At 40.6% G+C, this 27169-nt stretch overlaps 2 protein-coding genes and 2 non-coding genes across 7 annotated transcripts in view; 2 read left to right on the top strand and 2 right to left on the bottom strand.

The window, feature by feature from the left end:
* The window catches only part of TEX2 (testis expressed 2), a 61251-nt gene extending 45764 nt beyond the window's left edge, over positions 1 to 15487 (top strand). For both annotated transcript variants that reach the window (XM_064467000.1, XM_064466999.1), the window contains exons 7-12: positions 891 to 990; positions 5239 to 5371; positions 9875 to 9997; positions 11995 to 12204; positions 12438 to 12558; positions 13438 to 15487. In XM_064467000.1, the coding sequence (XP_064323070.1) occupies positions 891 to 990; positions 5239 to 5371; positions 9875 to 9997; positions 11995 to 12204; positions 12438 to 12558; positions 13438 to 13560 (810 nt within the window). In that variant the 3' untranslated portion in view covers positions 13561 to 15487. The remainder of the gene's footprint in view (positions 1 to 890; positions 991 to 5238; positions 5372 to 9874; positions 9998 to 11994; positions 12205 to 12437; positions 12559 to 13437) is intronic.
* Positions 15488 to 16412: 925 nt separating this feature from the next.
* LOC135316020 (small nucleolar RNA SNORA50) lies at positions 16413 to 16549 on the bottom strand. Its single transcript, XR_010375496.1, has one exon. It is a non-coding gene; the product is annotated as a small nucleolar RNA SNORA50 (small nucleolar RNA).
* Positions 16550 to 16727: 178 nt separating this feature from the next.
* Positions 16728 to 16793, bottom strand: LOC135316019 (small nucleolar RNA SNORD104). The gene has a single exon (XR_010375495.1). It is a non-coding gene; the product is annotated as a small nucleolar RNA SNORD104 (small nucleolar RNA).
* Positions 16794 to 18511: 1718 nt separating this feature from the next.
* Positions 18512 to 27169, top strand: part of ERN1 (endoplasmic reticulum to nucleus signaling 1) — a 41493-nt gene continuing 32835 nt past the window's right edge. Inside the window, exon 1 of one of the 3 annotated variants that reach the window (XM_064467489.1) lies at positions 18512 to 18920. In XM_064467489.1, the coding sequence (XP_064323559.1) occupies positions 18852 to 18920 (69 nt within the window). In that variant the 5' untranslated portion in view covers positions 18512 to 18851. Of the gene's footprint in view, positions 18921 to 19696; positions 19736 to 27169 lie in introns of those variants that run through there. The other 2 variants (XM_064467491.1, XM_064467490.1) reach the window with 2 other exon arrangements.

Here is a 27169-nt window from a genome sequence, read left to right as displayed (position 1 = left end):
CCGCTGCATGACTTCTGGATCTTCCTTTTGCATTCTGTAACTTCTGAACAGCAGTAGTTAATCACAGGGCTGTTTAGCTCCTGGTGTTTGGGGAGGAGTTCGCCTGTTCCTAAAGCCAAAGGAAGATGTAGTCTTGCTTACAAAAGCTCTGAAATAGAGCTGCCAGCACCAGCTGTGAGATAGTGTTGCTTGCGGTTTGGGAAATAAGCGGCAACCTAATTCTGCCCTGGCTGTTTCCACAATTGTGACAGCAGGGTACCCAGACATCTCATTGGAAACAGTTTAAGGGAAAGACTGGGGATGGGGGATGGATGTATTTTTGATAGGTTAAAGCACTATCTGTTCACAGGAGAGAAAATTTCTATCAATCAGAAATATTTCCATTAAATAGACACCCAAATCATTGTGATTCCTTGCCTGTTATACTAAAATTATGATACAGATTTAAAAGCTAATGTGCTGTGAAAGAATTTGCCAAAGGTAAAAATAGCTGAGACATTGATATAACTGCAACTATAGAATATGTGACTGAATTTAAAATTCAAAGTCTTTGATTCTTGTTCACAGTAAAACAGGATTTATACTTCACTCTTGAGCTTTTTATATGCTTTGACTGAAAAGCATGCTGGACATTTAAGGTCAGCATCTGAACTTCAGCTAGTTTTAAATACATTCCAAGTTCAGATGCTGAATCTCTCCCTAAAATATTATTTTGAAACTGATAACTGTGAAATCCTAGAATTAGAAGAAATTTGTGTAATCATATTTGTGTTCTTTCACTGGTGGCTTTTCAGCTCAATCCATTCCTTAAGTTCAGTGGCCTTTCTTCTCTCAGGAAACAATGATGTTTCCAATAGCACGGATTTGATTTTTACATTCTATCCTTTTAGCTGCCGTACTTCATGAATGAGCTAACTCTGACTGAGCTTGACATGGGGATAGCAGTGCCGAAGATCCTTCAAGCCTTCAAACCTTCTGTTGATCACAGAGGTAAAATACATGCTTACTCTTCTGGTTTTGCCTTTGTACCTGTGGAGAACAGAATTTTGATCTGTTTATCTCGTGGGTGTTTTAATGGGAGGAAGGTACACTTAATAAGAGCTTATTCTGAGGAGATACTGAGTGGTCTCTGTCTCCAGTAGTAGTAGCATCAGGCTTGGTATAAACATAACCTTATAGTTATGGAAACATGATCATGTCTTTCCATTGGAAATAATTACTGAACTAAACTAAAATTTGCATGCGACAGAGGTGCAGGCCTGTATCTGATACTCTGTCATGGATTACTGAGAGCAATGCACATCCCCTCAAGATAGATCTGATTCTGTACCGTAGCGAAAACCAGATTTGGCTCTCTCCAAGAAAAGTTGCCGTGTTCTGAAAACAGTGATTTACAAAATATAATTGTGATAACTCAGGAAAGAATATAGTGTTGCTTTGGAAAGAAACTTCAAAGTACAGAATTAATTTATGTCCTTAATATTAAATATGGATATTTATTTAAGCTGAATGACTTTCATACTGCTGCTTTATGAATCAGAAGTGGTTTTTTTCTTTTCTTTCTGGCTTGCATATGGAGTATATTTGAGGATACCCTTGTCACTTAAGTAGTTTCAAAAAAAGGAAAAACTTGGCTTAATGTTTTTTAGCCTGAAAGGTATTTGCTCTACATGATGAGGAGAGGAGTTTGCGTCTTCTAAGACATGTAATCAGAGCAGTTTTTAATTTTGAATTGTTTCTGAGTTTATTAAGGGTTTCTTAACTTGTCTCCTCTCTCCATTCACTGCTTTAGTTACCATATTGTTACTCTAGGCTGGAGAAGTGAAAGAGAATTATTTAACTCAAGGTGGAGAAGTTTCTAATTGGTCTAAAGGGAAATATTTCCTTGGAGGACCTGTTGTGGTGCAGCTATGGATTGCATGGCAAACAACTTATTTTTGCTTTAAACTGCTCTTTCAACTCTTAGATGAAGATACCAAAATAATTTCTAGATGGTGCTAAAAGCAGTAAACTGGTAGTGAGATTGTAGGAATTCAGTGAATTTACAATACTTGTTAGGAGCCTAATTGCACACCAGCAATGAGCCAAACTTCAGCAAGTTTCAGTAGCAAGTTTGAACAGTAACAACAAACGTGGACAGAGCAAAGTTTGAACAGATAACTAGCTGAAAATTGTAACAGGATCAATCTTTGCCAGCTCTCCTGTGCACAGTGTTTCTAAGAGAGGATCAGACTATCGTGTTTCTTTATGTAGTATCTTCTCAGAGCATGAGGGTACTGAACACGCAGCAGGTATGTAGTACCATGTCCTTTCTTGCAGTGCTTGTTGGAGGATATGGCAGTGCTCAACTCAGTGGGTTTGAGGGGGGTTTCTGTTCACTGGGGTGGTTTGTCTCTTCAGGATTTTAGTCCTACTAATTGTTCTTAAAGGTCAAGCAACAGTGGTTCCCCATGATGGAGAATTTGTGATAGAATTCAGCTGTGCACAGTATTAGATAACGAGCCAGTGTCTGCTTAGAAGCAATTTAGGCTTCACCTTTGCTCATATTATATAGTTTGGACCTGGTCTTTTTAAGGTTTATTTAGCTGTAGTTTTGATGTAAGACTCATTTGTCTACTACTCTTACTACAGTGCTTTTCTGTAACTCAGATGAAGAGTTATCACCAGACCTTTGCAAGAATAACAGATGCGTGAAATTTAGGAGGAACTAAATGAAATTTATGTTTATGTTGTGCCACTCAAATCACTGACTAAAAGCATTAGAAGGTTAGTAAGCTCTAACCTCATAAAAGTGTGAACAAAACAGACTTTGGGGAATTATTAAAATTCTCTTGGACATACATAACATGTTAACTAATGCTGCCTGTTGTATCCAAATGCTATTGTTTGCCCGTATCTCACTTGAGACTTGCAGCTCTTTGGGGAAAAGCCTTATATGTAAAACACTGGGTATTTTGCTCTCAACTTCTTGAAAGTGTATTTTCCACTGAGCTTTATAAATGAAATATGTTTGAAAAGAGCAAATTGTTTTGTTGTCATGAGAAACAAAACTGCCTTTTAAGAGAAATAAGAATTTACTAGATGGAATAAGCTCATGTGCAATCAGTATTCGGGGAACTAAAACATATTGCTGCTGCTTGTCATATGCTTCCTGCATGGAAGTACTCCAGAGTACCTGTGACATCCCCCAGTGCTCCCAGCAGCAAAGTGGCTTCACCTTTGGTAGAAATTTTGTTCTGAGTTACAGAAAACTAAGTGAAAACTTTTAAAAATTGTTAAATGTATGATATTCACCAAGTGGTTTCGTGTTTTTTTTTTAAATGAACATGTGCTTTGGGCGTCTTGTCAGAGTGTTTGCCTTTGCCTAGATTTAAACATTTTTTAAATTCCTTTCTCAGTTCTCATAACTTAAGTTGTAACCAAAGACCGTAGTTCTGAGTCATGAGATGGGATTTAGGAGAGGGCTGAACACTTGGCTTCAGTTAATAGCCAGCAACAGCAGTGAGAACAATTAACCCCTTCAGTTCCTTGTTCAGTTGAACTGTGACAAGCAAACATTTGTGGTAGAATTTGTAATTGTTGTAACTTGCTTGATTATGAGGAAAATATTTTTTTAAATTATATGGCTCCTCTAAGTAACCAAATTTGTTAACAGACAATGTTGGGGGGGGGTGGGGAATCTTGTTTCTGTTAGTACAGTCCTATTTGGGTGACAGCATATGCTGTAGTATTCACTGTACTTCTGTCAAGGCTAGGCAACCAGATAACTCTGAATAAATTGTACCATCTGCCCAATTCTTCACCCCCTCTCCCCTCCCTACCTCCCTTTTTCCCTCCGGAAAATGTGCATGAACGTTTTCTGGCCAGAAGGAATTTTCTTTCTCAGTAATGGCATCCTTTGCTTAATTTGATCTACTGTTAAAACAACATTGACATTTGAAGCACGCTGAGTCACTGGTTAGCCAAAGGTCTGTTTAGCTGTTTTCTTGTTTCTGATGATGTTACTGCTACTTTGTTACTGTAAAGAGGAAAAATCTATATAAGCTTCTGTTTAAGTTCTTGTGTTTTGTTTTAGAACAGCATTAGAAAAACTGTATAATGGAAAAGAATAATTCGGGTTAATAAAGAAGCAGCTTGCCCCGAGTACTGCTTCCAAGGTGTAATCTTACAGTGTATCCATGACCTGGTCTTTGGGAGCTGTATTTCTGTTAATATAAATGGGTGGGACTGGGGACAATGCTATTCTTCTGATACGTTTTTGCAGAAGATAAAACAGTTATTCTTTAACTGAAAAAGTGCGTCGATCAAACCCAAAGAGTTGTTACTGTTAATTGCTTCCGAATAAGTAAATAAAAGTAGAATGCTTTAGTAGTTGATGTACCATATACTGGTAGCGCATATCGTGTGCAGCTGCAATGTCTGGAAAAGGAAGATACATCATCTATGCTTAGTGGCATCTGATTTCTAATCTCTGGATCACAAATACCATACAGCTTTTTTTAATCAGTGGGTCTCCTGGGTGTCACTTACAAGGCAGGATCCAGTCTTGCAGTTATTCCCAAGGCAATTATTTTGGTGACTGCAATAAGCAAAAGTTGCCCAGACAATAGGATTTCACTTGATACTACACGTCGAGAATTGTTCTAAGTAATGATCCCACTTGCTATGAGTCATAAGAAGAATGCCTGTAGCTGAGTTACTGAGCAAACCTTTTCATATTTCTTCGATACACCATTGTTGAAAGCAAAAGAGTCTGCAGGTTGTGATGGGTGACAAGCAATATTGCTCTGTCATTTCAAGTTTTGCTTCCTTTGGACAGTGTAATGTAGAGGGGTGTCCCCGTTACTGTTGGGTTTGGAGCAGTTCTGTAGTAGTTTTGAAGTGAATCCCTGATGGATTATCTTGATTCAGATCTCTTGAGTAATTTATGTGGGCACAAATCATGTTCCTTTTTTTTTTCCAGATCATAAGCTGTGTTCACTGAGCTGTCTTTCAGCATGGCTTTCATTCATATCTGAACACTGAACTTCATTGCATAAGCTTAATGTGAACAGAAAACATGCCTTGATAAGTTTTTAATGATTTGTGAATTAGTGACATAATCTGTTGATGAAAAGTAGTTTTTTGAAAAAGTGTGGTATATAGACTTCTTTAAGCGAGTTTTGGCTTGACATTAAAATAAAGTGATTGTAACTTTTCTTAAAGTGACATGGGTTTTTTTGTTATTGCTAATTTTAGGACTTTGGATTGATTTGGAAATGTCCTACAATGGATCTTTTCTAATGACCCTAGAGACCAAGATGAACCTGACCAAACTTGGTAAAGAGCCGCTTGGTGAAGCGCTTAAAGTTGGAGAGATTGGCAAAGAAGGGTAAGGTATTGCAATAGCAGAGTCAAACATGAGCTTTTATAGTGAAAAAGATAAATTTTCTTTGCAATAGATTGAAAGGAGGTGGGGGAGGTTGCATACATGTGAATATAGAGCTTGGTCTTTCTGTGTAACTTTAATGTTTGACTACACCCTTGATAATTATCTTAATAAAAGGCTTTTGTAGTACAATCAGTTTTTAAATATATATAATTTTTAGTCACAAAACATTTTAAAATCCTTAACTAAAGTCTGGTTTTGTCTTACGCTTGATTTGGGGTCTTAGCCAGTAAGACTTGAGTATTGGAGATACAAGCCGGTATGGAGATAGACACATGTAATGTGCTACTACAGCATGGTACAGCTACAGTTGTAAACCATGTAATAGTAAACAACTGTGGAAAGTAAATAGACTGTAATTGTTGTGTAAAGACTTTTTCAGTAGCTTTATTGCATCACGGGAATAATCACACCCCTGCTTTAGTCTCCAGTTTTTGTCATATCCCACTTCTATTTACCTGCTATGTCTAAGTGAAATGCCTTATAGATGAACCAATTAGAAAATGCATGTACTGTAACTTACCTAACTCGTATTTATGCTTTCCCTCTCATTTTTATGATGATGTTTGAATTTCATCAATCTGTCCATTTGTATTAACCTGGTGAGTGATGCCTGTCAAATATCCATCCCATCAGCTGTGGGGTGTTGATTCTTTGTACTGTATTCTCTTTCTACTTAAGAAATCTGCAGTCCCTGAACTGTAGGTGGTCTCTGATTTAGCGTACAACCACTGCCACCAAATCAAGAAAATATTTTCTAAATCTGGCCATTTGTTTAGATATTAATAAAATGTTGTGGTCTGTCAGAATTAAGATACTAGATGCTTTGTATACTCGTGTCATAGCTCTGATTTATTCTGAGATACCTTGAAGTAATACTTAAAGCAGCACTATATTACAGTGCAGTCGTGACAAGAAAATAAATGTGAAAAAACTAATGGCTGAATGATCTCATAACTGGTAGAAATTCATAGGATTTAAAATCGACCTAGATTCTTGTTGTCACTGCTTGAAATAAATATTTCTGAATTTACATTGTTATAATTGGTAGGTCTGATTTTTGAAAAATTCCTTTAATCTTGTCCACCCAAAAAATGGGTGATAGAGAAGGAAACGTCTATAGAAAACAAATTCTTGCTTTTTCCCCCCATCTCTTCAGGATTTTCTTGGTGTATTTTTATCTGTTCAGTGCAAGAATGGCCTCAGAAATAATTAGTGAATGCATTGATTTAATATTTAAAATTCAGCTTGATTCTAGCTGAGCAACAGGCCCCCAGCAATGCAAATGTAAATGTCTGTAGCTAAGCAACCAATTACTTGAAGGTATAGCCATTAACCATCTTGCTCCCTGCGCAAGGCTGTGATGTTTCAAATGCTCAGGGCCAGGTACCATGCCAGCTTTACATAAAAAGCAGTCTAATATATTCTAGTTTGAGATTTTTTTTGGTTAGTTGGTTGTTTTAGTTTGGGTTTTTTGTTGTTTTGTGGTTGTTTTGGTTTTTGTGTTTTGTTTTCCTTCCCCCCCCCGCCCAAATACAATGGATATTATAAAGAAATTAAAGACTCTGAGAAGTATAGAACAGTTTGATTCTCATCTATGCTTTCCAGTGTGTTAATTTTATGAGCTTTTTTAATTATCAGTTGACAGTTGCTGTGACAAATCAAACTATTCCGCATGCACTTGCATCCACAATTGTATTGTCTGTAAGTGGTGCGTGTTGGTTGCTTATGCTCATTTCTAGCCCTCAAGAGCCTAGAACAAAGTACCTCTTGACATGCAGTAACCACAAATTCACCTAAGGCAGGCATCTACTCATCCAGAAGGAGGAGGGTGGGGGAAACAGTACTGAGTTTTCACTGTCCTTGGGTATGTCAGTGTAAAGCGAGACAAATGGTTCAATGTTGCGGTCCATTCTGTCGTTGCCGCTGCGTTACTCTTTGAAATAGAAGTGAAGTGTGCTGTTCTACAGTTTGACAATGCTGTCTTGCATGTGCTCAGGAAAATGCAGTGCTCAAAAAGGGTGGAAAACTATTTAATTGCCAACTTTATAAAATTAATACAGTAGCAGGTTCTACTATGCTGGAGATTAGGCAAATGCAGGCAGGCTAACCCAAAATTACCACAGTTTCTTACCCCATCAGTCTTTTTTGCGATGTTGTACCATGTAAAAACAAAACGACAAGTGGCAATTCATAAAATATTGTGCAATCTGCTCAGGAACAATACTGTAGCTCCAAAGTGTTTTTCTGCCAATGTTTGTGTCGTATAAATGGTCCATTGTATGCAGAGACCTCCTGAAATCTCACTCAAGCTTATTTATTGTTGCTTTGTTTAACGCGAGGAAATCTTGTGGTCTTGGCCAGTCGGTGCATGCTTTTGGAGGCACTTCGGAGGGCTCCATTACCTAGGCAAATAAAACACCTTCCTGTAAGAAGGTGACACCTTTAAGAGCCATGAGAACACACTGGGCATGCTGTGAACTGGGTGGTATGATGTGCACAGGAAAGTGAAGTGAGGTCAGACCCAGGCAGAAAATGTGTAGTTTGAATCTTACCTAAAAATGTGAACTTCTCTCTGAGATACAGCTCCAGCATTGCTATTTGGGCCAGTGACATGAACCGTCCACCACGCCCTGAGTCCTCAGGGAGGCAGTTCGCTTTGGTGTGCTGTTTCATTCTTCTGGGGGTACAAAATGCATCTCTGGGTAAGAAGAGGAGGTTTACAATTCTGATTCCATAGCCTGGGTAGGAAATTCCTCAGTGTAGCGAGGTCATGGGATTACTGCTCCGGCTCTTAAATAGGCAGTTAGGAAGAAGTGTTGTGCCCTGTGAGCTGTACTTGAACTGTCCTTTTGCATTAGGACTTCATGCAGCAACTAACATTTTGTTCTGTGTACAGAATAGCAGACAGTAGCCTCAGTCCATGCCCTGTGTGGGGTTATTAAATGTTTCAAATCAATTTCCAAGAACACAAACACACACAGAAAAAAAAAAGCAGCTATAAACTGTGTTCTGAACAAGCTGTAGAATATTATAGTCCCTAGGGCTAAAACCATGTGCTTTTGAAGCTTGTGTTGAGTAACTATTTCAAGCTCTTGTATTCGGTAGAGGATCTGTTAATACTGAAGCATACTTACTGTATCCTTTCCTAATTTTAATCAGTTTAAAAGATTTGAATTTTTTTCTGTGGTTGTGTACCTAAATTATTCCATACTTGAAGTCTAGGAATTAGTTACTACTGTGTGATATTTTGTACCCTATGAGCAGCACTTGATTTTATTACTTTACTTCTTTCCCCTCTTCTCCCCATGACATTCTTTGCCTTATTCCATCTTGGACTGTCTTCAGAAAAAAGAAAACAAAACCCTAAATCCTGTAAATATCATTCACTGTGTCAGAAGAGCTTAAAAATTCACAAGCCCAAAGGTCAATTTCCCTACAAATATAGTAGGGAAAGGAGTATTTCCAACAAAGATACTAAATGGAAATTATGGCCTAAATTTGTATGGGACAAAAGTATCTCTTCAGAACATCTAAGAAATATTACTTCCCAGGGTTATGTTAGACTACTTCTGTTAATAAAATTGCCTTTTTTTCTACACGAAATTGGTAAGTGATGACACACGCTGTAGCTACAGTAAGGTGAATCAATAGCTTTAGACAACTTTGCTCTGCCCATGTGAGTGTTGTGCCTCCGGAGGCACAACACATGTGAGTGTTGTGCATCTGCCTTTTGGAGGCAGATGACAAAGATCTGATTCTCTCATGCTTTGCATGTGTTACCATTGCTGGAGATATGTCTGTGCTGCAAAAACTGCATGTATGTACGAGTAGATAAAATGGAATTTCTTGACTTGTGTTAAAAGTGCTGTGAAGGAAAGGCACAGACATTGTGAAGATACGGTATATATGTTAGCATCTCAGTTAACTTCTCTGAGGGATTCTGGGTTTCAGTTGGTAGATGGTGGTGTTTTAAGTTGGAATCCTATGTTTACTTTTAGTAGGAGGCAGAATTGCATGGTCTCACCTTTCAGCTTAAAAACATGTCTTTGTCAGAGTTTTAAAAACGAACAAACAAAAAAACCCTGTCAAGCGTACATACCGCTCAACTTCCATGGAAAGCCACAAGCAGCAATGGAGGTGCTTTCAAATGATTTTCAAATAACCTCCACATTTGATTTGAATATGCAGAATAGCCATTCCCCTGCCATCCTCTTTTATGCAGGACTGCATTCCACTGGAGAAAACAAATTTTCTGTTTTGAAGCTAGTTCTGACAGACTGACTTCAGAGTGGTTTTGGTTTTGTTCTTTTAGATAGCTTATAAAAAAGAGGAGGGGACATTTTGGTCTCTCCAATAGAAATACATGTAATGTCAGCTAAAGCTGTACATGATGAATAGCTATTTAAGAATATTACATTTGACCTGCAAATCGCATTGTTTCAGTTTCAGGCCAAGGGCGTATTGTCTTGCAGACAGTGATGAGGAATCTTCCAGCGCTGGGTCTTCAGAAGAGGACGATGCTCCTGAATTGGCAGGAGAGAAGCAGGTGACTCCAGGAGCAGAAGGGTGAGCTGTGTTTGTTAATCCTTTCCTCCCCACTGCATTTCCAAATTTAGTGTAACTGAGATCTTGTTCTGGTCCTATAATGCTGGTCCTCACTCGGGATGTCAGTGTGTGAGTATATCCAAGCAATTAAGAAAACATAATGCACCCATTTCTAGAGCAAAGAGCAGCAATCAAGCCATGTACTACAGATGGAAAGAAAGCTGCTCTGCTGAGTGTTTTACCGTGCTGGGAACTGTGCTGGGAGCATTGTTCACCAGACAGCATTTCCGCAGAGTGACCTGTATAGGGCTCCATTTGACATCTAATTCCTTCACTGTCAGCTTACAGAGACAGCCGAGTCTTTAGGCCAGAGAACCTGTGGGGACCCCCCCCAGCATGTCTTGCCTGGTAGCAGAGCCAAGAACAGGGTTTTGTGTGGGAAGTTGAAATACTTTAGGTACAGTATTATACCCATACTGATCCTGCTGATCCCTTATTTCCAGCGTGGATCCTGTGATCCCTTATTTCCAGTGTGTTCTTTTCTTTAAGAAAACAACTGCTTTTCAAGCCTAGCTTTCTTACTCAAGGTTTTGTGTTTTGTTTGTCACCTTTTTTTTTTCCCTTGAAAGGCTTTGAGTGTCTGGGCTATGCAATACTGCCCTCTGATGCTTTGCAAGAATTTTAAAGAAAATAAAATTTCCTAATGTCAGTTTTGCCACATCATTCCTTGTTTTGCCTGCTGTTCTGATTTTTTTTTTTGCTTTTTACATATGACTGAAATTATGCCACGCAGTGAGAAATCTGTAGTAACACTGAAATATCTCAGACAATCACAATGTTTCCTATGTCTAAACACTTCTCAGTGATTTTACAGTGAATATACCAAAAGGCTCAGTGACATAATCAAAACGTTCAAGGGAGTTTCCTTTGAGTTTTACTCCTAAAACCTTCTGAAAACTATGCGATGAATTGTTGGAATTATTTCAATGGATGCGTTTCATATCTGTGAAAAATATATAGATAATATAAAGAACTTTTTAAGGACAAAGAGGGAGAACAAAGAATTTGTAAGTCAAATAGTGTAAGGAAATACTTTCAGCTTTCAAAAATCTGCATTACGATCACTATAGAATCTGATGAGAGAGTAACTACTTTATCTGGGTAAAGTTACAGTTAGTGTAAAATCCAAAGTTGAAATTAATTCACCCCTTTTATATCAGCTGAGGAGTTTCTTGTCTTATCTCCTGCTAAGGAAAAAGTTCTGCAAAAGGCTGGATAAACATGAATTTTTTGCAGGATAGGAGAGTGTTGTCTCCTTAGCAAGGCTATCTCTACTGCATAACATTAAGAGCCACAAGTAGGTATAATATAGTGTGTGAAAATATCAAACATGCTATTCTTAGAGTGAATATTTCTGAAATAGGATAGGTGTGAGATAAGACACATTCGGTCCTTAAAGCTCTGGATGCCATCTGACACTATTTCCAGGAAAAGTAGCCTCGTTTTGCAGGCATGGATAACTATTTTTGGAATACCATTCTACCCACTGCCAAAATCACCTTCCTTTTCTTTTTCACCACCTTTATACTCCTTGTAAATGCTACAATACCTTAAAATGAAAATGTTTTTGTTTGAGACATACTGTTAAATAGCTTAGGCATGATGTTTGAGCCTTCTATGCTGGTATGTGTATTTGTCACTTCTCATGCCAACTTCCTGGCATAAATGATGTAAGTATATTTGCAATTTTTAAAAAAAAAAAAAGTTGCATTTCCAATGCCATCTGGGAAGGAGGAGTGTTCAGACTGGACAGATTTCTGCCTGCCACTTGTAGCTGACAGAGTACTGCTGCTGTGTGCAGGCTCTTGTAGGTACTGCTTGGATATGTGAATATGGATATGGGTAGAACTTTTATATCAAAACTCCAATGATATAATGGGAAATTCTTGGGTGTCTTAGCAAACAATAGATTAAAAAAAGTTGCCTTGATGTACTTTTTTTCTCTTCTCTATCTAAAGGTATGTTGGAGGACATCGGACAAGTAAGATCATGAGAATTGTGGATAAAATAACTAAGTCAAAATACTTTCAGAAAGCAACAGAGACTGAGTTTATTAAGAAGAAAATCGAAGAGGTCTCCAATACTCCATTGCTGCTAACGGTTGAAGTACAAGAGTGCAGAGGAACACTAGTAATTAACATTCCACCTCCACCTACTGATAGAATATGGTAAGAGGAACTTACTGCAGAACTGGGAAATGTTTCAGGTGTGTGCTACCTAAGGGATTGCAGCTAAGAAAAAAGGTGAAACATAGCTGAAATAGGTTCTGGAAGAGGTGTGATACAAACTAGTGGTAAATGAGGTAGGAACTGCTATTAAGAGAACACTGACAGTTAATACATTTAAGTATATGCTTTGATGGAGTGTTAATAATAAAACCTGTTCTGTGTACTCCCCTAAGGTATGGCTTTCGAAGACCTCCCTACCTGGAGTTAAAAGCTCGGCCAAAACTTGGTGAGAGAGAAGTAACTCTGGTTCATGTAACTGACTGGATAGAGAGGAAACTAGAACAAGAGTTTCAGGTGTGTTTCCTTTAAATTTTGATTTCATTAATGATAGTTCTAGTCTATTAGAGGGGTGGGGTTTTTAATTTTTGAATGTCCCGTTTCATTCAAGACTAGTTGGTATCCTCCACTGCTCCTGTTCAGTGGAAAGGATGTTAAGAACTCAGCTGAAACTGACTTCTGGGTGGTCTTGACAGCATGTGTAGACCTTGGATGGAAGTCTCTTTTAGCACTTGTCAGAATGATTTTTAGAGGCAAAAATGCCATTTCCTTGAAACAGGTACTATGTCAGAATTTGTAGTACTTAAATAAAAACATGATTCTACACATTCTGAGAAAATAGAGGGCCAAACTAATGTCTAAAATTAAAAACAGATGAAGCAGTAAGGGGTCCTGTTACTACTTTCTTAAAAATAATTTTAAAAAATCACATTTGACCATAGTACAAAATAGGAAAAAAACTCCAAATGTAAAATACTTGTAGAATAGGAAAACAGTTTTCTGACCAGAATCATTCCAGACCCCGATGTGTACAATCAACCAGAAATCAAAACTGCTTATTTCATTAAAAGAACAGTTTGAAAATATATGGGTAAGAGCTGAGAAAGCATCAAGAGTTAGGAAAAGTTGGTATGTTTCCTGGTAGTGGCATTTCAATTTAATGGAAAGTGCAGAGATGATCATCCTTCTGAGCTTCACCTACAACTGTAACACAACTAAATGGCTTCAGTTAATGGACACTCTGTGGCTTCCTTACAGGCATTGACTCAAACAATGCTGAACTCAGGACCTTTTATCTGGAAATCTGTTGCATTTTTTTCAGCTAGACAAATCAGAAAACTAAAGTTTCAAGCAGCGTATGAAATGTAACTTGATTTAATTGCATCTTTTTCACAGAAAATCTTTGTCATGCCAAACATGGATGATGTTTATATTCCCTTAATGCACTCAGCCATGGATCCCCGCTCCTCTACATGCCCTCCTAAAGATCTGATCACCGAGGCTCCCGATCAACCGTGACATGTGAAGACTCTTGCAGTTTACAGTATTATAAAAGTTATTCTCATGGTTTTATAAACTGTGCTGTAGTTCTCATCCTTAATTTGTGCCACTTTTTCCCCCCCACCAAGGACTGCCTATAACCATACCTTTGTGCTCACTTGCCTGGTTATTGTTCCTGTGTACTTCAGCTACATGAAGTTTCATTCCATTAAGCAGTTGATTTATTTTTGTACTGGCTGCCATCAGGATTTTAACTTGGAGGCTAAGATGACCTGTTCTTTGGGGGAGGGAGGAGGAACCTAACTGTAATAGATCAAGGAGCTTGATGACACACCTTTTGTTCAGCTTATGTTTTCATGCTAGGTTAATGTGCATTAAAGCATTGAAAGGTTGTTTGGCAGCAAGGGAACTGCGTGCCAAATGGAAAAAAAATCCTAATTAAGGAAATAATTTATAAAACTGGAAGAATATTTTTCTTTCTCAGGCAGTTGGAGGTGTAGAATGAACTGTTTTATGTTCTTTCACTTCTGCAGTCAATAGCTTGTGTCAAGCAGTCAAAATATGAAATGCTTTCAGGATAAAAGAATGTAAATTGGATGTATAGGTAATATTACGATTCAGTGTGGTATATACATACTACTTTTTTCATACAGAACTTGTGCTTTTTTTTGGGAAGCAAGTAGCCATAAAACACACACAACTATCAGTGAAGGTGGGACTGTCAGATTCTTGTAAATGAGGAGAAAAAGTTAGTTAAGCCATGAGACCAAACCATAGCAAGCCGCCTTATAATGAGGTACAATCACCTTGGTTCATGATTAATTCTGAATGTTTATAAAGACATGAGCACACACATGAGATGTCTAATACTGCACATTACCAGAAGTACTTAGTTACCCTACTGGGTATAGAGCCTCTTGCTACAGTGAAACACACCCAAGTCTTTTCTTAGAGTTTGTTGCTGTGAGTCTTTTCCATCACACTGTGTTTACACATAAAGCATGGGACCAAATTCTCAATTTACAGCTGTGCAACTCCAGGCATCAAATTGCTTGAGGTTTGTGAAAGCAGCTGTGACTGAAGGACTTTGGCCTCCATGCATTGTTTTTTTGGACTTGGTGGAATTGGAATTCAAGCATTGCAGTTATTCAAGCTGATTGTGGTGCAATTAAAGACCTTCTGCTAATTAATGGCCAAAACTAAGGGGGGAAGGGTGAACTGCCTTTTATTTCTATTGGGTATGATGATTCAAGACAAAACATATGCAGTAAATTCAACATTTGAACACTACATATCCACTATTTAACACATATGTTTTTCTGATACTCACTGTTGCCAACTGTCCATGGATGTCAGAAAATGTTTTAGTTTACAAAGAAGGTGAGTTTTAGCTCTCCTTTTGTAACATGATTTGCTTTTTTTTAGAAGTAATTTTTTAAGAACTTTTTTGTATGTTGTGTTGTCACCGTTTGATGTAAATCAAAATTTCCATGTATAACTTGATGATTTACCATCTCTAAATGAAGCTATTATATTGAAGGATTTTTAAACAGCACCTTGCCTGAAACATAAAACTAGCATTTAATATATTTAAAATTAATTCTATATTTGAACACCTATTTTGGTTACCTTTAATTGAAATATTAGTAGGTTATATTTGTTACCTGAAGTCCTCCTTGACCATTCCAGGCTGTGTATATTCTGGGGGTTTGCTCTGATTATGTAGGCATTATTTGCCTTTCATGAAGTCTGCATGTCTTGTACGCAGGTCTTTTATATGATTTAATTTCTATGTGCAATAACTAAAGTCGAAGGACTAGATGCACTAATGTGTAAACAGATTTAGACTTATTACACAAGACTGTCATATTGCACTTCATAAACTGTGGGTAACTACAATCTGCTTGCTTTGTTTTATTAAATAAATTTATCCCATGTCAAACAATTATTCAGTTAAAATTTGTTTGTACATACCGCTTAGCCACTGTCTTCTGCAAGTTGTCTTTGCAAGTTGCCTTTCTAATGAAGTTTTTGAAACATAGTGTGCTATGTGCTTCTCAGATTTATTTTTTTTAATATACCTGAACAGGCATATGATTTTAGGGTTAACGAATGCTGACACTGTTCTAGCTCTAGAAGAAAAAGCTTAAATTGACTGTTACTGTAGTGAATAAAAACTAAATTTCACTGCAGCAGTTGGTATTCACATGCGGAACATGGTTTAAAAACATATCTTTACACTTGTGACAACCTTGAAATTATTACCAGGAATTACAGAACAGATATAGAAGGCACTACCCTCTGCAACAGATTTCGCAGTGAAAACCTCTCTAAGCTAAAGCACCTTCTTAGACTTGGCTACTACTCCTGTGTGTCTAATCCTGGTCCCAGTGTGGGTACAGCTCTACCTTTTCTATATACATAAAACATCGTGCCTCTCCTTCTACAGGGCAGCACCAGCACATCTATTACAACAGAAGGTGGAGGCCCTTTAAGTAGTTGCATCTTAGCTCACGGGAGAACGTTAAGCAAAATAGCAATTTTGATTCTTTTGCTACATGCATGGAAGGTCCCCAACACCGGATGTTTGGCAGGAATCCCGGGCGTTTTGCTACTTCTAAGCCCCACTTACAAACTGAACCCTGAACTGCTTCAGGAAAAAAAAACTAGTGCAGTGGTTTGGTATGGGTTAAAGTCACGCTGAATCGCCAGTAGAGTGACGCGGACCCCCTCTCACCCCGGTTTCCCCCTCCCCTCCCACCGCGGCCCTCTCCCCGAGCAGGCCCCCGCCGCCTCCCTCAGGCCCTGGCGCCATTTTGCGGTGGCGGCGGCCGCCCGCTCCGCGAGGGCGGGGAGGGCTCGCTCAGACCAGCTGTGACTTGCTTTTAAAAGCGCCACCCGGGTCGGGCCGAGCAGCACCAGTTATGAACAAGCGCTTCGCTCTAGCACTGCAGCTTGGCCGGCGGCGCCGCGGGCAGGGCACCCCGCCGGGTCAAAGGCAGTGCGGGGAAGGGGCGCGAAAGAACCAGCCGGACGCCATTGCGGGGTACACACAGCTTTATTTGCCAGGCCGCTACTCGCCGGTTGCCGGTCGCTACGCGGGCCCTGCAAGACACGGAGGGAAAAAGGAGGGTTACAAACGCGGTGCACCGCAGCCGCCCCTGGGGGTGGGCGGCAGCCTGGGCGCTCAGTAGTAGGTTTGCTTCACGTATGTCAGCAGTCTAACACGTGTCAAGAGACATCATCGCGGCCCAGCCCGGCCCACCCGCCCACCCGCCGCCACCACCCGCTCTCACCTCTGCCCCGCTACGCTGAGAGAAAGGGCGAGCGCCCCCCTCGCTCGGTTTTATAGAGCGTCCGCCGCCCCACCTCTCCTTGTCTCGCCCAATAGGATTCAAAGCCTGGGGCACGTGCTCATCTGGGGGCGGTTGCACGTGGTGGTGGGCGGGGAAGCGCTGAGATGGCGGCAGGCGGAGCAGAGAGGGGTGTGGTAGGGCCTGGTTAGCCCGCCCTCCCCCGGCATGTTGGGTAACTTTATTCGCCTTTTCAGAAACGGTAGTACTCTTTTCTTCAGTAGCTTGCTTTCGCGCTTCGTTGCTGTTAAGCAATAAGCCTTAAAAATGTAAAAGCTTAGGCCCTGCTGGGGCCTCTGAGCCGCCCGCCTAGGAGGGGGTTCCTCGGTTTCTGAGGAGAGGTGCCAGGGGCGCGGGAGGCCGCGCGGTGACGCTCACGCCGCCTCAGCCCCTCTTTTTGACGTTTTTCCCACCTCCTGTGAGGCCAGTGGGAGGCACTTGTGTTAAATAATTACGATTTGGTAGTGGCATACGCAGCTGAGAAGCTCCTCCCTTAACGTGGCATGGCGTGAAGTGCCGTTTAAAGCTCATGAAGTCGCCTGTAAAGAGGCAACGACAAGCTAAGCGCTGGCCCGCCAGCTCTCAGTCCGCAGGGTGGATGGCAGCTGCGTGTCAGGCCCGGCGGTTCCCTGCGGGGACGGCGGCGGCCGGTGGGAAGGGAAATGCTGCCATCCTCTGGCACCTGCAGGGGCCCGGGCTGGCCGGGCGAAAGCAGCGTCCTGCTGCATTCCCCGCGGGGGGGGCCCTGGTCCTTGCACAGCCTCGCCTGTACTTTTGAGACAGGCGTTACCTGAGACGGGTTACCTGCCGTTGTGCGGGTTACCGGGGCTGTCTGCACGTGTGGTAGGGGTCCAGATGCCTTCTTTGGGCGTGCTGTTGCCATGGCACGCACAAAGCGGTGTGGGAGGCGGTCTGCTTGTTCTCAAGTGGTGTGAATACTTAAAATCCAAGACCACCATGAAGAAACGCAGTTCTCAGTACCGGAGAATTGAAATCTCAGTCTGGTTTGTAGCTCCAGGATGTTTTTATGTATTCAAACTTGCAGGTTAGATCGTAAGTATGTCTCCTGCCCATATAATCAAAGGCACGGTTATTAAAAGAGGGAGCTGCCAGAGCTGATCTGTTATGTGCCTATTGTGTACTTAGGACGCAGTGTGCTCTGCAGCTCCGTTAATGATATCAGTATTAAAAAGCAAACAATATGTAGCAAGGACAAAGTGGCTTTGTTATATAAATAGGCGTCTGAAAGCTACGCCTTCACCAAACTGTAAATTTACTCTCCTCTTTTTAAAGCTTCTTCCATTTGATTCAGTTATTTTTGTGTGTTTATTTTTATCTGTTCAGAGGAGCTTGGACTCGATTTTCGGTTCAAAGAGGCACGCGCTTTGTTTTTGTGTTTAGTTAAGGCATGGCAAGGCGCACCGGGGTCAACAGTGACTTTGTCAAAACAGGAGGGGCACCAGATAAACTTGGCCTGGTCCGCTTCGAAAGCCACAAATCAGCAGGGAAATCACAGCGAGCAGGGCGGTTATTCGTTAAGCCCGAATTTATCCACGAGGTGTTTAAAAACCAAACCCAGCGCCAGCCGGCTAGCTGTCGTTGCACCCCGCGGTTTAAAATGCCAAGGGCTCTCGGCCGAGCCGCCCCCGCCCGGCTGCCGTTTTGCCGGGGCTCAGCACAAACCGGGAGGCTCCGGCAGCAGAACGAAGCCGCGGGGGGCGTCGCGGTGGCGCACGACCCCCGCAGCCCCCGGCCCTCCCCGTGGCGGGAGGGAGGCGGCCTGGCGGGTCGGTCCCGGTGCGCGGGCGGGGCTGCCCGCGGCTGACGTCGTTGTCCCGGGCCGGGCGGCCCCGCCCCGCCCCGCCGGGCCGCGCGGGGAGCGCCGGGCACGCCGCGGCCGGCAGCCAGCGCCGCGCCGGGGGGAGCCGGCCGGGGGAGCCCCCGCGGGTGGCAGCCATGGAGCCGCTCCGCCGCCGCCTCTGCCTGGGCGCGCTGCTGCTGGTGCTGCTCTCGCCGGGGCCCGCGGTAAGGGAGGCGCGGCCCGGGCTGAGCCTGCCCGCTGGGCCTGGGGCCGGGAGGGGGGCTGCCCCGCGGGGGGCTGGCGGGGAGGGCAGGGGCAGCGGCGGCGCCCCCGGCGGCGGGGGAGGGTTGGCACGGCCCGTGCGGGAGCGCCCGAGCCGCTGAGGGCCGGGGGAGGCCTCGCCCGGTGCAGGCCGCCTCCCCCCGGCCCGCAGAGGGGGAGCACACGGACGCCCCCGGGGGGTCTCGCCGGGGCTTTGCCGAAAGTTTGCCGTGGGTGCCCGCAGCCCGCCGCATCGGCGGTGTTTGCGAAGCCGCAACGCTGTCCCTTCTGCTGCCGTTAATGCCGTGTGTGCGCAGGGGTGGGGGGCTGCAGGGTGCCGGCCTGATGCAGCTCAACAGCTGTGTACCTGCTTCTGTGCCCTAAGCTAGAGCCCATAGCACCGTGCCTGGACACGTGGTATATATAACAATCCTTAAAATACAGTTAATTTCCCATTAAAGTAGTTGATGAAAGTAGGACAAAGAAACTTTTGGAAGCTGAAACTATGTAGGTGGGTAGAGGAACTGGTGACACATGCTGCAAGATCTTTGCTCTGTCCCTTCATAACCTCACAAGTGGGGGGCCCTGTTTCCTTTCTGAAAAAAATGCCCAAAGTTGTTGATATGTTGATGTCCAAATACAAATTATTAGCTACAAGCCCTGTATACCGTATTACAGTGCTTTGATCATTCTGTTTCCAGAGCAAAGATAGCAACATGCACTAAATGTACATACGCTTGGTTGGTTTCCAGAAATGATTACAGTCCTAAATTCAAAGGTAAAGGATGAAGTGCACAAGTCACTGCCCTACAAAACCTCTTAAGAAACAACCAGGTTGGTTATAAGGTATTGCGTGAAACTGGTGCAAAGCAGATGGAGTGCTGAGCATATTATTTGTACAGAGGTAATAATTTTAAACAGTGTACTTTAAAATGGGTGCTGCCTACTGTGTGTGAACTGAGATGGAAAACTAAGCCTTCAAATATTCAGTTCTGAAAGGTGCTCTTCTTTGTAAATTTTCAGGATCTGGAGACAATGAAAAGGCCAGCTGGCATTTACTGTTTCCATTACACTGAAGTGTTGCAGAGGAAAGCTATAGGTTATGTTCTTTGATGGGCTGTTCATTGTTACCTGAAAATCCTGGTGTAATGTACGGGGTTATAGTTCAGGTTAAGCGAAGCTGAAGGCTTTGTTTTACACATGGGATATAATAGCTCCACTCCCCTTCTTTAAAAGTAAACATGTTTAGTACTGAAGATGTGTGGCATACCTAGTGTTGTTATTTCATTAGGAAACTGGAAAAAAATAAATGCAGGCTGTCAACAAAAATGACTTTAAAATCTTTATTGTAGAGTGCTAATGTCTTTGTTGTAGTCTGGACTATAACATTGGACTGAGATCTCTTCAGGGTCCTGACAGGTTTGGGGTTCAGATTTTGTAAGAAAACACTGATTTGCAACTCATTAAGTTTTAAAAATAGTACTTGATAAGAATACTAAAGTATTTTTAAATACTAGAAATACTTTTTGAATCAACAGATTATTAGTAAATTCTGTATATGTATTACTTGCACAGTCACAAAATCCTAGACTCTGGCCCTGGTCGAATTCAGACCCTTCTTTCTCTAGATTTCTCTCTCCTCTTCATCTCCCTGCCCTGCCATCTTACCTCAGATCAGTACCTGATCTCAGGTTCTCCATTTCTCTGTTTCTGTTCTCTGCTCTTATCCTAGTCTTTGCTCTGCCAGCTGTAGTCCTCACTGTGACTTCGAAGATGACATCTATTCCATACTTCAGTCCCTTTTCAGAGCTAGTTTTAATTTCTGTGAACTTAGTCCCAGTCATTTCACCTGTCATTAACCCATTTAGCTGGGAAGGCTTATTCAGAACTGTTAATGTCACTTGAGTAACAAATTCCCATGAAAAAGATTGGCACATGATTCTTGGTATTGAGGTAATGTGAAAAACATTAGGTTGCCTAAAGATGTTGCAGATTGTGTTTTCTGTAGATTTCTTTTAAGAGTACTGGTGATGGTCTGCTCTGTATTTTCTTCATCTGATAAATGTACTCCTTGTTACTTTATATCCCAAATTTAATATTGTTTTCCTACAATTTATATTTGTTCATACAAGGGCTTCCTTTCCTGTCTTGTCTTTATAAGATAAAATGCTGTCTCTTGTTGTTTAGGTGATAGTGTATAGCTCTTGGAATTGCCCTAGTGATGTATGGGAACACATTATAAAAGGGTGACATCTCAGATACAGCGAGGAGAAATGCAATACAGCTGTCAGTAAATAAATGGTCACTGTAAATATTATACAGTAATGATTTATAGCTCTCAGTAATTTTAAAACCCTTGGTTTTTGTGAGCCATGGATGTTCCAAACTGTGCCTGTTTCTCTTTTAACATGGAGTTGGTGCACCTCTCCATAACAACCTCTCTGGGATTAAGCTGGCGTTTGGAACATGGGTCTGTTCCTTCCTGCAGCCTGTGGAACTAGTTTCAGTGCTCTGGTACATGGTGTGCACAGGCAGCACATGTGGGCTGTTCTTGACATGGGAAAACCCCAGCCGTAGCCAGATGTCTTTCCTTCTAATGTGTTCTTTTTCTCAGCATGAGGTGTTAGGTCAGTTAACTGGTAGGCACGAAAACGTATGTGAGACAGCAGAAGGTTTTAAAGAGGATGTCTTCAATCCCTATGTTAATTAGCATTTTGTTATTTGAGTTGCAGACATCCTTGGTTGCTCAAAAAATTATTATATTAGAGTTTAGGTTTTTTTGCAGGGGGAATGCAAACTTGGCTCGCACACCTAAAATTATCACAGATGGCTCTGTCCTGGAGTGTAAATTCATGTGTTCATAACTCTGCCCTTCTACTCATATCGGTTGCTGGTGTTCTTGTGATTGTTGTAATAAGTTTTGGGTCTAAAAAGAGACCCAAGTCTGAAAACTTAGCTGGGAGCTTGTGGTGTAGAGCACTACTCAAAGCTTAGTCAAGTCAGAGGACAGTTGGAGTGGGCCTCCAGTGGTTTTGGGTTTTTCCTGTTGTAGTATAGATGGGCATATGAATGAAAAGTCACTGGAACTGGGTTATAGTGTTGATGAGAAATAGCTAGCAAAGATGTGTCGGAATTTAGTTTAAGGTGAAAAGATCTGTAGATTTGATTTCATATTCTAAAGAAGATATAATATTTTTTGGTGATCTGTCTTTCATATATTGACTTCATTATTAGTGATACTGGAAAACTTCCTCTAATAGTTACTGAATTTTATAAAGAGTTTTTGTGGCATGGTTTTATTATGCATAATGAGTTTTAGCCTCTAGCCTGGCAATGTAATTAGAGGATAGTTGTCAAAAAAAGGGTAATGAATCATACGCTATCTGTGGTGGATATGCCAATTCCTTGCAGTGTGTGCTAGTGTTTAAAAATATTTTGCTTTGCATCCTTATTGGTTTACCAATTGTGATTCCAGTAGCATAAATTATGGTATAGGCCTTTTCTTATTGGGACGAAGGTGTCTGGTGCTGTTAATGCTGAAGTTGTTTTTTAGTAAAATGCAGATGTACAGTATGTTAAGCTAATTATGTAGTGAGGAATATAGGATTTTTTCCTTGAGTGATTATATATCTTGTCAACTTTTTTGTTTGGTAAGCCAAGCATTACCAAACAAACTATGAGGATGTAAATTACAGTTAGCAAACTATCCTTTATCATCTATCAGACTTTACAAGTTAAGTTCATTCCTACTTGAGACTCAGAAAAGAGAAAATTATTACCTGGTAACACATGGCATTGCTATTTGTTTACTAGAGAGCACTCAGTTATTTCTATGAGGTCGATAACACTTCTCAGAGTCAGCAATACACCATCACACATCCGGTGTCGCTACCATGTGTTCCTGTTCTTTATTCATACCTGAAGAACCTCTTGTATGTATTGCCCCCACAGCAAAACATATTTCTAGGTTACAGAACGATAACCTCAAGGACCTGAGTGGCCTGTTTTTTTCTATCTGCCGTTTCCACTGACTTCCATGGGATTTGTGCATATTTAGTGTCCTGTATTTCCAAAGTACAGTTTTGAAGCAGCTAAATTAATGGAAGAAATTATTCACGTGGGGATCTGTTTTCTTCTAAAACAAAATAGGGCATTGCTTTGCTAACCCTTAAGAAAAATTGAAATGTTGCAGTGAATGAAGATAATATCGGTTTTGGCAGAACTGTACAGTGGACATAAACAAACACACCAGAACTTGTTCTGCAGCTTTTACTGACCTTTGTTTGACTCCATGGGTCCTTCAGAGCTGTTTGGAGTAATTTTGTTACTTTGATTTCTAAAATATTTTTTCTAAAGACATGGTGGATCTGGACTGAGGGGGAGATTCTTATGCCAGGGTTAATAGTATTTCTAAAGTGCATTTATATTTCTAAAATGTTATTTCTGTTAGATAGTATATTTCTATTCTAGATTAAAAATGCGATTTTCTATTTAGTCCCAAATTTGGGGCTGTTACAGATTATTAGCAGTCAGCACTTTAGAGCATTTGCCAAAGTTTAACTCAATGAGAGCTTGAAAGTTCTTAAAAGCTGTTTTGAATTAAATTATTAAAAAATAATTCTAAATCACTCCTCAAATAATTTCAGAATATTGTAAATCCGTCACTTAGCATCACTGTTAGAGTGGAGGATTTTTATGAGTACAGACTGTCAATGCCGCAGAAGCTCTAACTGATTCCAAAGAGGGTAGTTGTTAAAATAGACACTGTTGCAGTTTCAGATAAAATAAAAGATGACCCAAACCAAGTTTTCCTTCTATCTCATTTTCTCTGCTCCCTAAACTAAGTTCTTTTGGCTTAGCTGTTTCATGTCCTGGCATATTTTTCTTGTATTCAATTGCTGTGTCTCCTTAGAAATAGAATTGCAGTATGGAATGAAAACCTATTTCAAGAATTTGCATTGCATCACAACAGTTGAGAGCCCACCCCTGCAGGGAGGACAGTATCTGTGTATACCAGAGTCTGTCTCAGGACTGAGATTATGATGTTTTTTGTGGTGGCAAACACTCTTGCACACTTCGCACAAAAATGAAAACAAGTTTGGCTTGTACATACAAGTTTTATAATTTTCATAGTTTTTCGTAACAGTGCTAATTCCAGGCTTTAATTAATTGATTAATCAATTAATTATAAAGCTTTGTGTTCAAAATTAAGTCTGTTGAGTATTTGTAACCTTGAGACTCCAGTATCTAGCCACTGATAAAAACCACTAATCAAGAGGAAGTGGTTTTTATTACTGAGTCTCGGTGAAACACAGGTAATGATTTAAATAATCTGTTCATTTTTGTCTATTGTTTTATGCAATTTAAAAGAATAAGACCTTGTTTCCATACTATTATACCAACTCCCTAGCCTTTTCTCCAAGTGACTACTGCAGGTATTGGTCAAAATAAATCAGCAATATTGCACTGCAAAGTCTACAGACTCATCTGTTGTGGGTTTTTTGTCTTTTTTTTTTTAAACTTAGGTCATAAGTTTCAGCAATGTCATTATACTACTCAGGTGGTTAATGTCAACTGCATGATATTGTACACTTTGAAAAGTATGAATGAATGGAAGATTTTTAATGTATGATATTTTATCTATGTGCAAATACAACATTAGAAGTAAAGGAAGAGGTAATGAAATTTGCCCTGTATTCAGTCTTTCACCCAAAGAAGATGGTATCTTTGAAACATGGGGTTACAGTGACCACATCAATGCGACTTTGAAGGCTACACATAAGCAAGCCTTTCAAGAGTAGTAAAACTTAAAACACAGACTTATGGGGGGAGGTGAAGGAAAGCGTTAGAAAAAAGTGGTATTAAGACAAAGCCAGTTAGAGTGGAGAACATGAGCCAAGCAGGAACACAATGCTGCCTAAATGTGTTTAGAAGAAAAAAGATGCGTGCATGTGGCAGAATCCTTTTGTCAGTGAAAAATGTGCCTCTGTGCTGATTTTGCTCCCAATGAAACTGCTTGGGCAGTGAGCAGAAATGGGCCCAGAGCCATCTGAAGAGAGAAGGTGATTTCTCTGGCTCGATAGACCTAACAGCCTCTTTCAGAGTATCCTTCCCTTCTGTTCCTGTGATGCTTGTGAATGCCACAAGCGCTTGCCATTCCAGGAAGAGTTCACATCTCCCTGTTAACCTCAGAGTGGTGGTAGGCACCAAAAGAATGGTAGCTGGGAGTGGCACTTTTTCCCAAACCAAGGATACTACACTGAAAAGCTTAAAAAAAAAAAAAAGCTATTGTAATTTCATGAAATTAGTCACACCTGAGAACTTTCTAGTTCATTCTGCCTGTGGGCAACATTCAGGTGTTCATCTGGTTTTCAGCAGAAGTTTGCATGAATAACTTCTTCAGCTATGGTTTTCTTTCTTTATTATTTAGCTTGTAAGTGATCTGGAGGGTAGATGTACAGAAAAGTTTTCTTACTCCTGTGACTGCAGAATGTGCAGGGGAACTTTTTGCATGTTAGTAATTCCTATTCAATCCCAAATACTAGCAACCTTCTAAAATGTCGGTAATGTGGAAAGTTACTGATGTTTTGGTGAGAGGTTCAGACCTTGTGTTTAATTCCATCATTTCTATAGCCTTGATGCCACATCAAATAGATATTCAAATGTTAAATATGAAAATGTTAAATCTACAGATGTACAAGAAGTGTTCTATGTACTGTATATTGCTGATATTTGACACCCGACCACAGTCATGGTAGTTATTTTACAGGCACGTTTTTTGTGCAGATGATAGGCACTTTATTAACTTCTGAGTAAGAAGACAGGAAGAGGACATGCTTTGTGGAGAATATACTGATTCTGTAAGATAAGAAGGTAAAAGATAAGAAAAACTTGTGCAAAGAGTAAAAAGTAGCCTAGAAAAACAATCCTAGAGTGTGTACATGGAAGATGTGGTAGATTTGCTATATGTTGTATTTTATGTGCAGCTAAACTTCAACACTAGTCATGACATTCTGGGTGTCAGTCAAATTCCCACCTGCAATTTAAAGGAACTTCAATGATTTTCACTTCCTGCCTTTAACAGTTGTATGTTCTTGATCAGCTTGATGTGTTTCACTCTAGATGCAGTTTCACTGTATTTGTTAACTAAAATGATCAGTTTGGATAATGGATGGTTTTGGTATATCTTTTTTGATAGAAGAGCAAACAATTATTCCAGTCTTTAACTTAAAATGTTCTTGTTCATGGTGCAGGTTTAGGGTAGAAAGGTATTCGTGAAGAAACAGATATTTCTTGTGTTCCCCATGGTGTATAATGTACAGGATTTATACTGTATGTGTTATTATACTGAAATATTGCCTGAAAGTGTTTTCTGCCTTATCTTGAATCTGATGGAGGAAGAATTAAATTCTCTGCAGCAGGGATTTTTCATGAGTACAGCTGCAGTGACAATACACATTTGTTTGGTATGAAAAAGCTGACGTGCTTGTCAAAAGTCTGAGTCAAAACCAGTTTATAAGATGTTCAGATTTTGCAGTTCATTGTGATTTCTTCACAATGCCACTTCACAGCCCACTCACAAAATATTTGTATTATAAGTCCAGTCTGCATTTGCCTCACACCAATGATAAGAGAGAGGGAATTTGTCAGTTTAGTTCCTCCATTTGCTCATTAGTGTTGCAGATTAGGAAGATTAGTTACTATAATTCTTAGATTATACAGTATTGTACAGGAAGGGGTTCTTTGCAAAGGAGCTGTATCTTTTGCGTCAAAATACCTATAAAGATATCTAGAATGCAACCCCAAGCTTTCTGCCTTCTTGTTCTTGTTCGAGGATAGTTTTATGCAGGCAGCTAGGCAATGATGGGTCTAAAATGTAAATCTTGGGGAGGCAGATTAAGCCTCACAATTAGATTGCTCTCAGCCCTAGATGGATGTGATAATGGAGTGTGGGTTGTGTCTTCCCCTTTTGGTTGCCGAATCAGTGGATCTGGCTTGTTAAACGCTTATTTAAGGAAGATGGGAAGACTAGACTAGACGATTATCAATCAACTACACCATCCTAAGTTGTTTTGGGAGTTCATATACAAAAAGACCTGAAGGGCAAAATTTTCACGAATTACTTTGATACGATGGCTACAGTAGTTTGCTTTAACAAAAGAATGAGAACTCATTACAATACAGCTTCTCTTTGCTCTTACATACAAATAAG

Source organism: Phalacrocorax carbo, chromosome 16, assembly GCF_963921805.1.
Source record: "Phalacrocorax carbo chromosome 16, bPhaCar2.1, whole genome shotgun sequence".
NCBI classification, from domain to species: Eukaryota; Metazoa; Chordata; class Aves; order Suliformes; family Phalacrocoracidae; genus Phalacrocorax; species Phalacrocorax carbo.
This window is presented reverse-complemented; position numbering and strand designations above follow the sequence as displayed.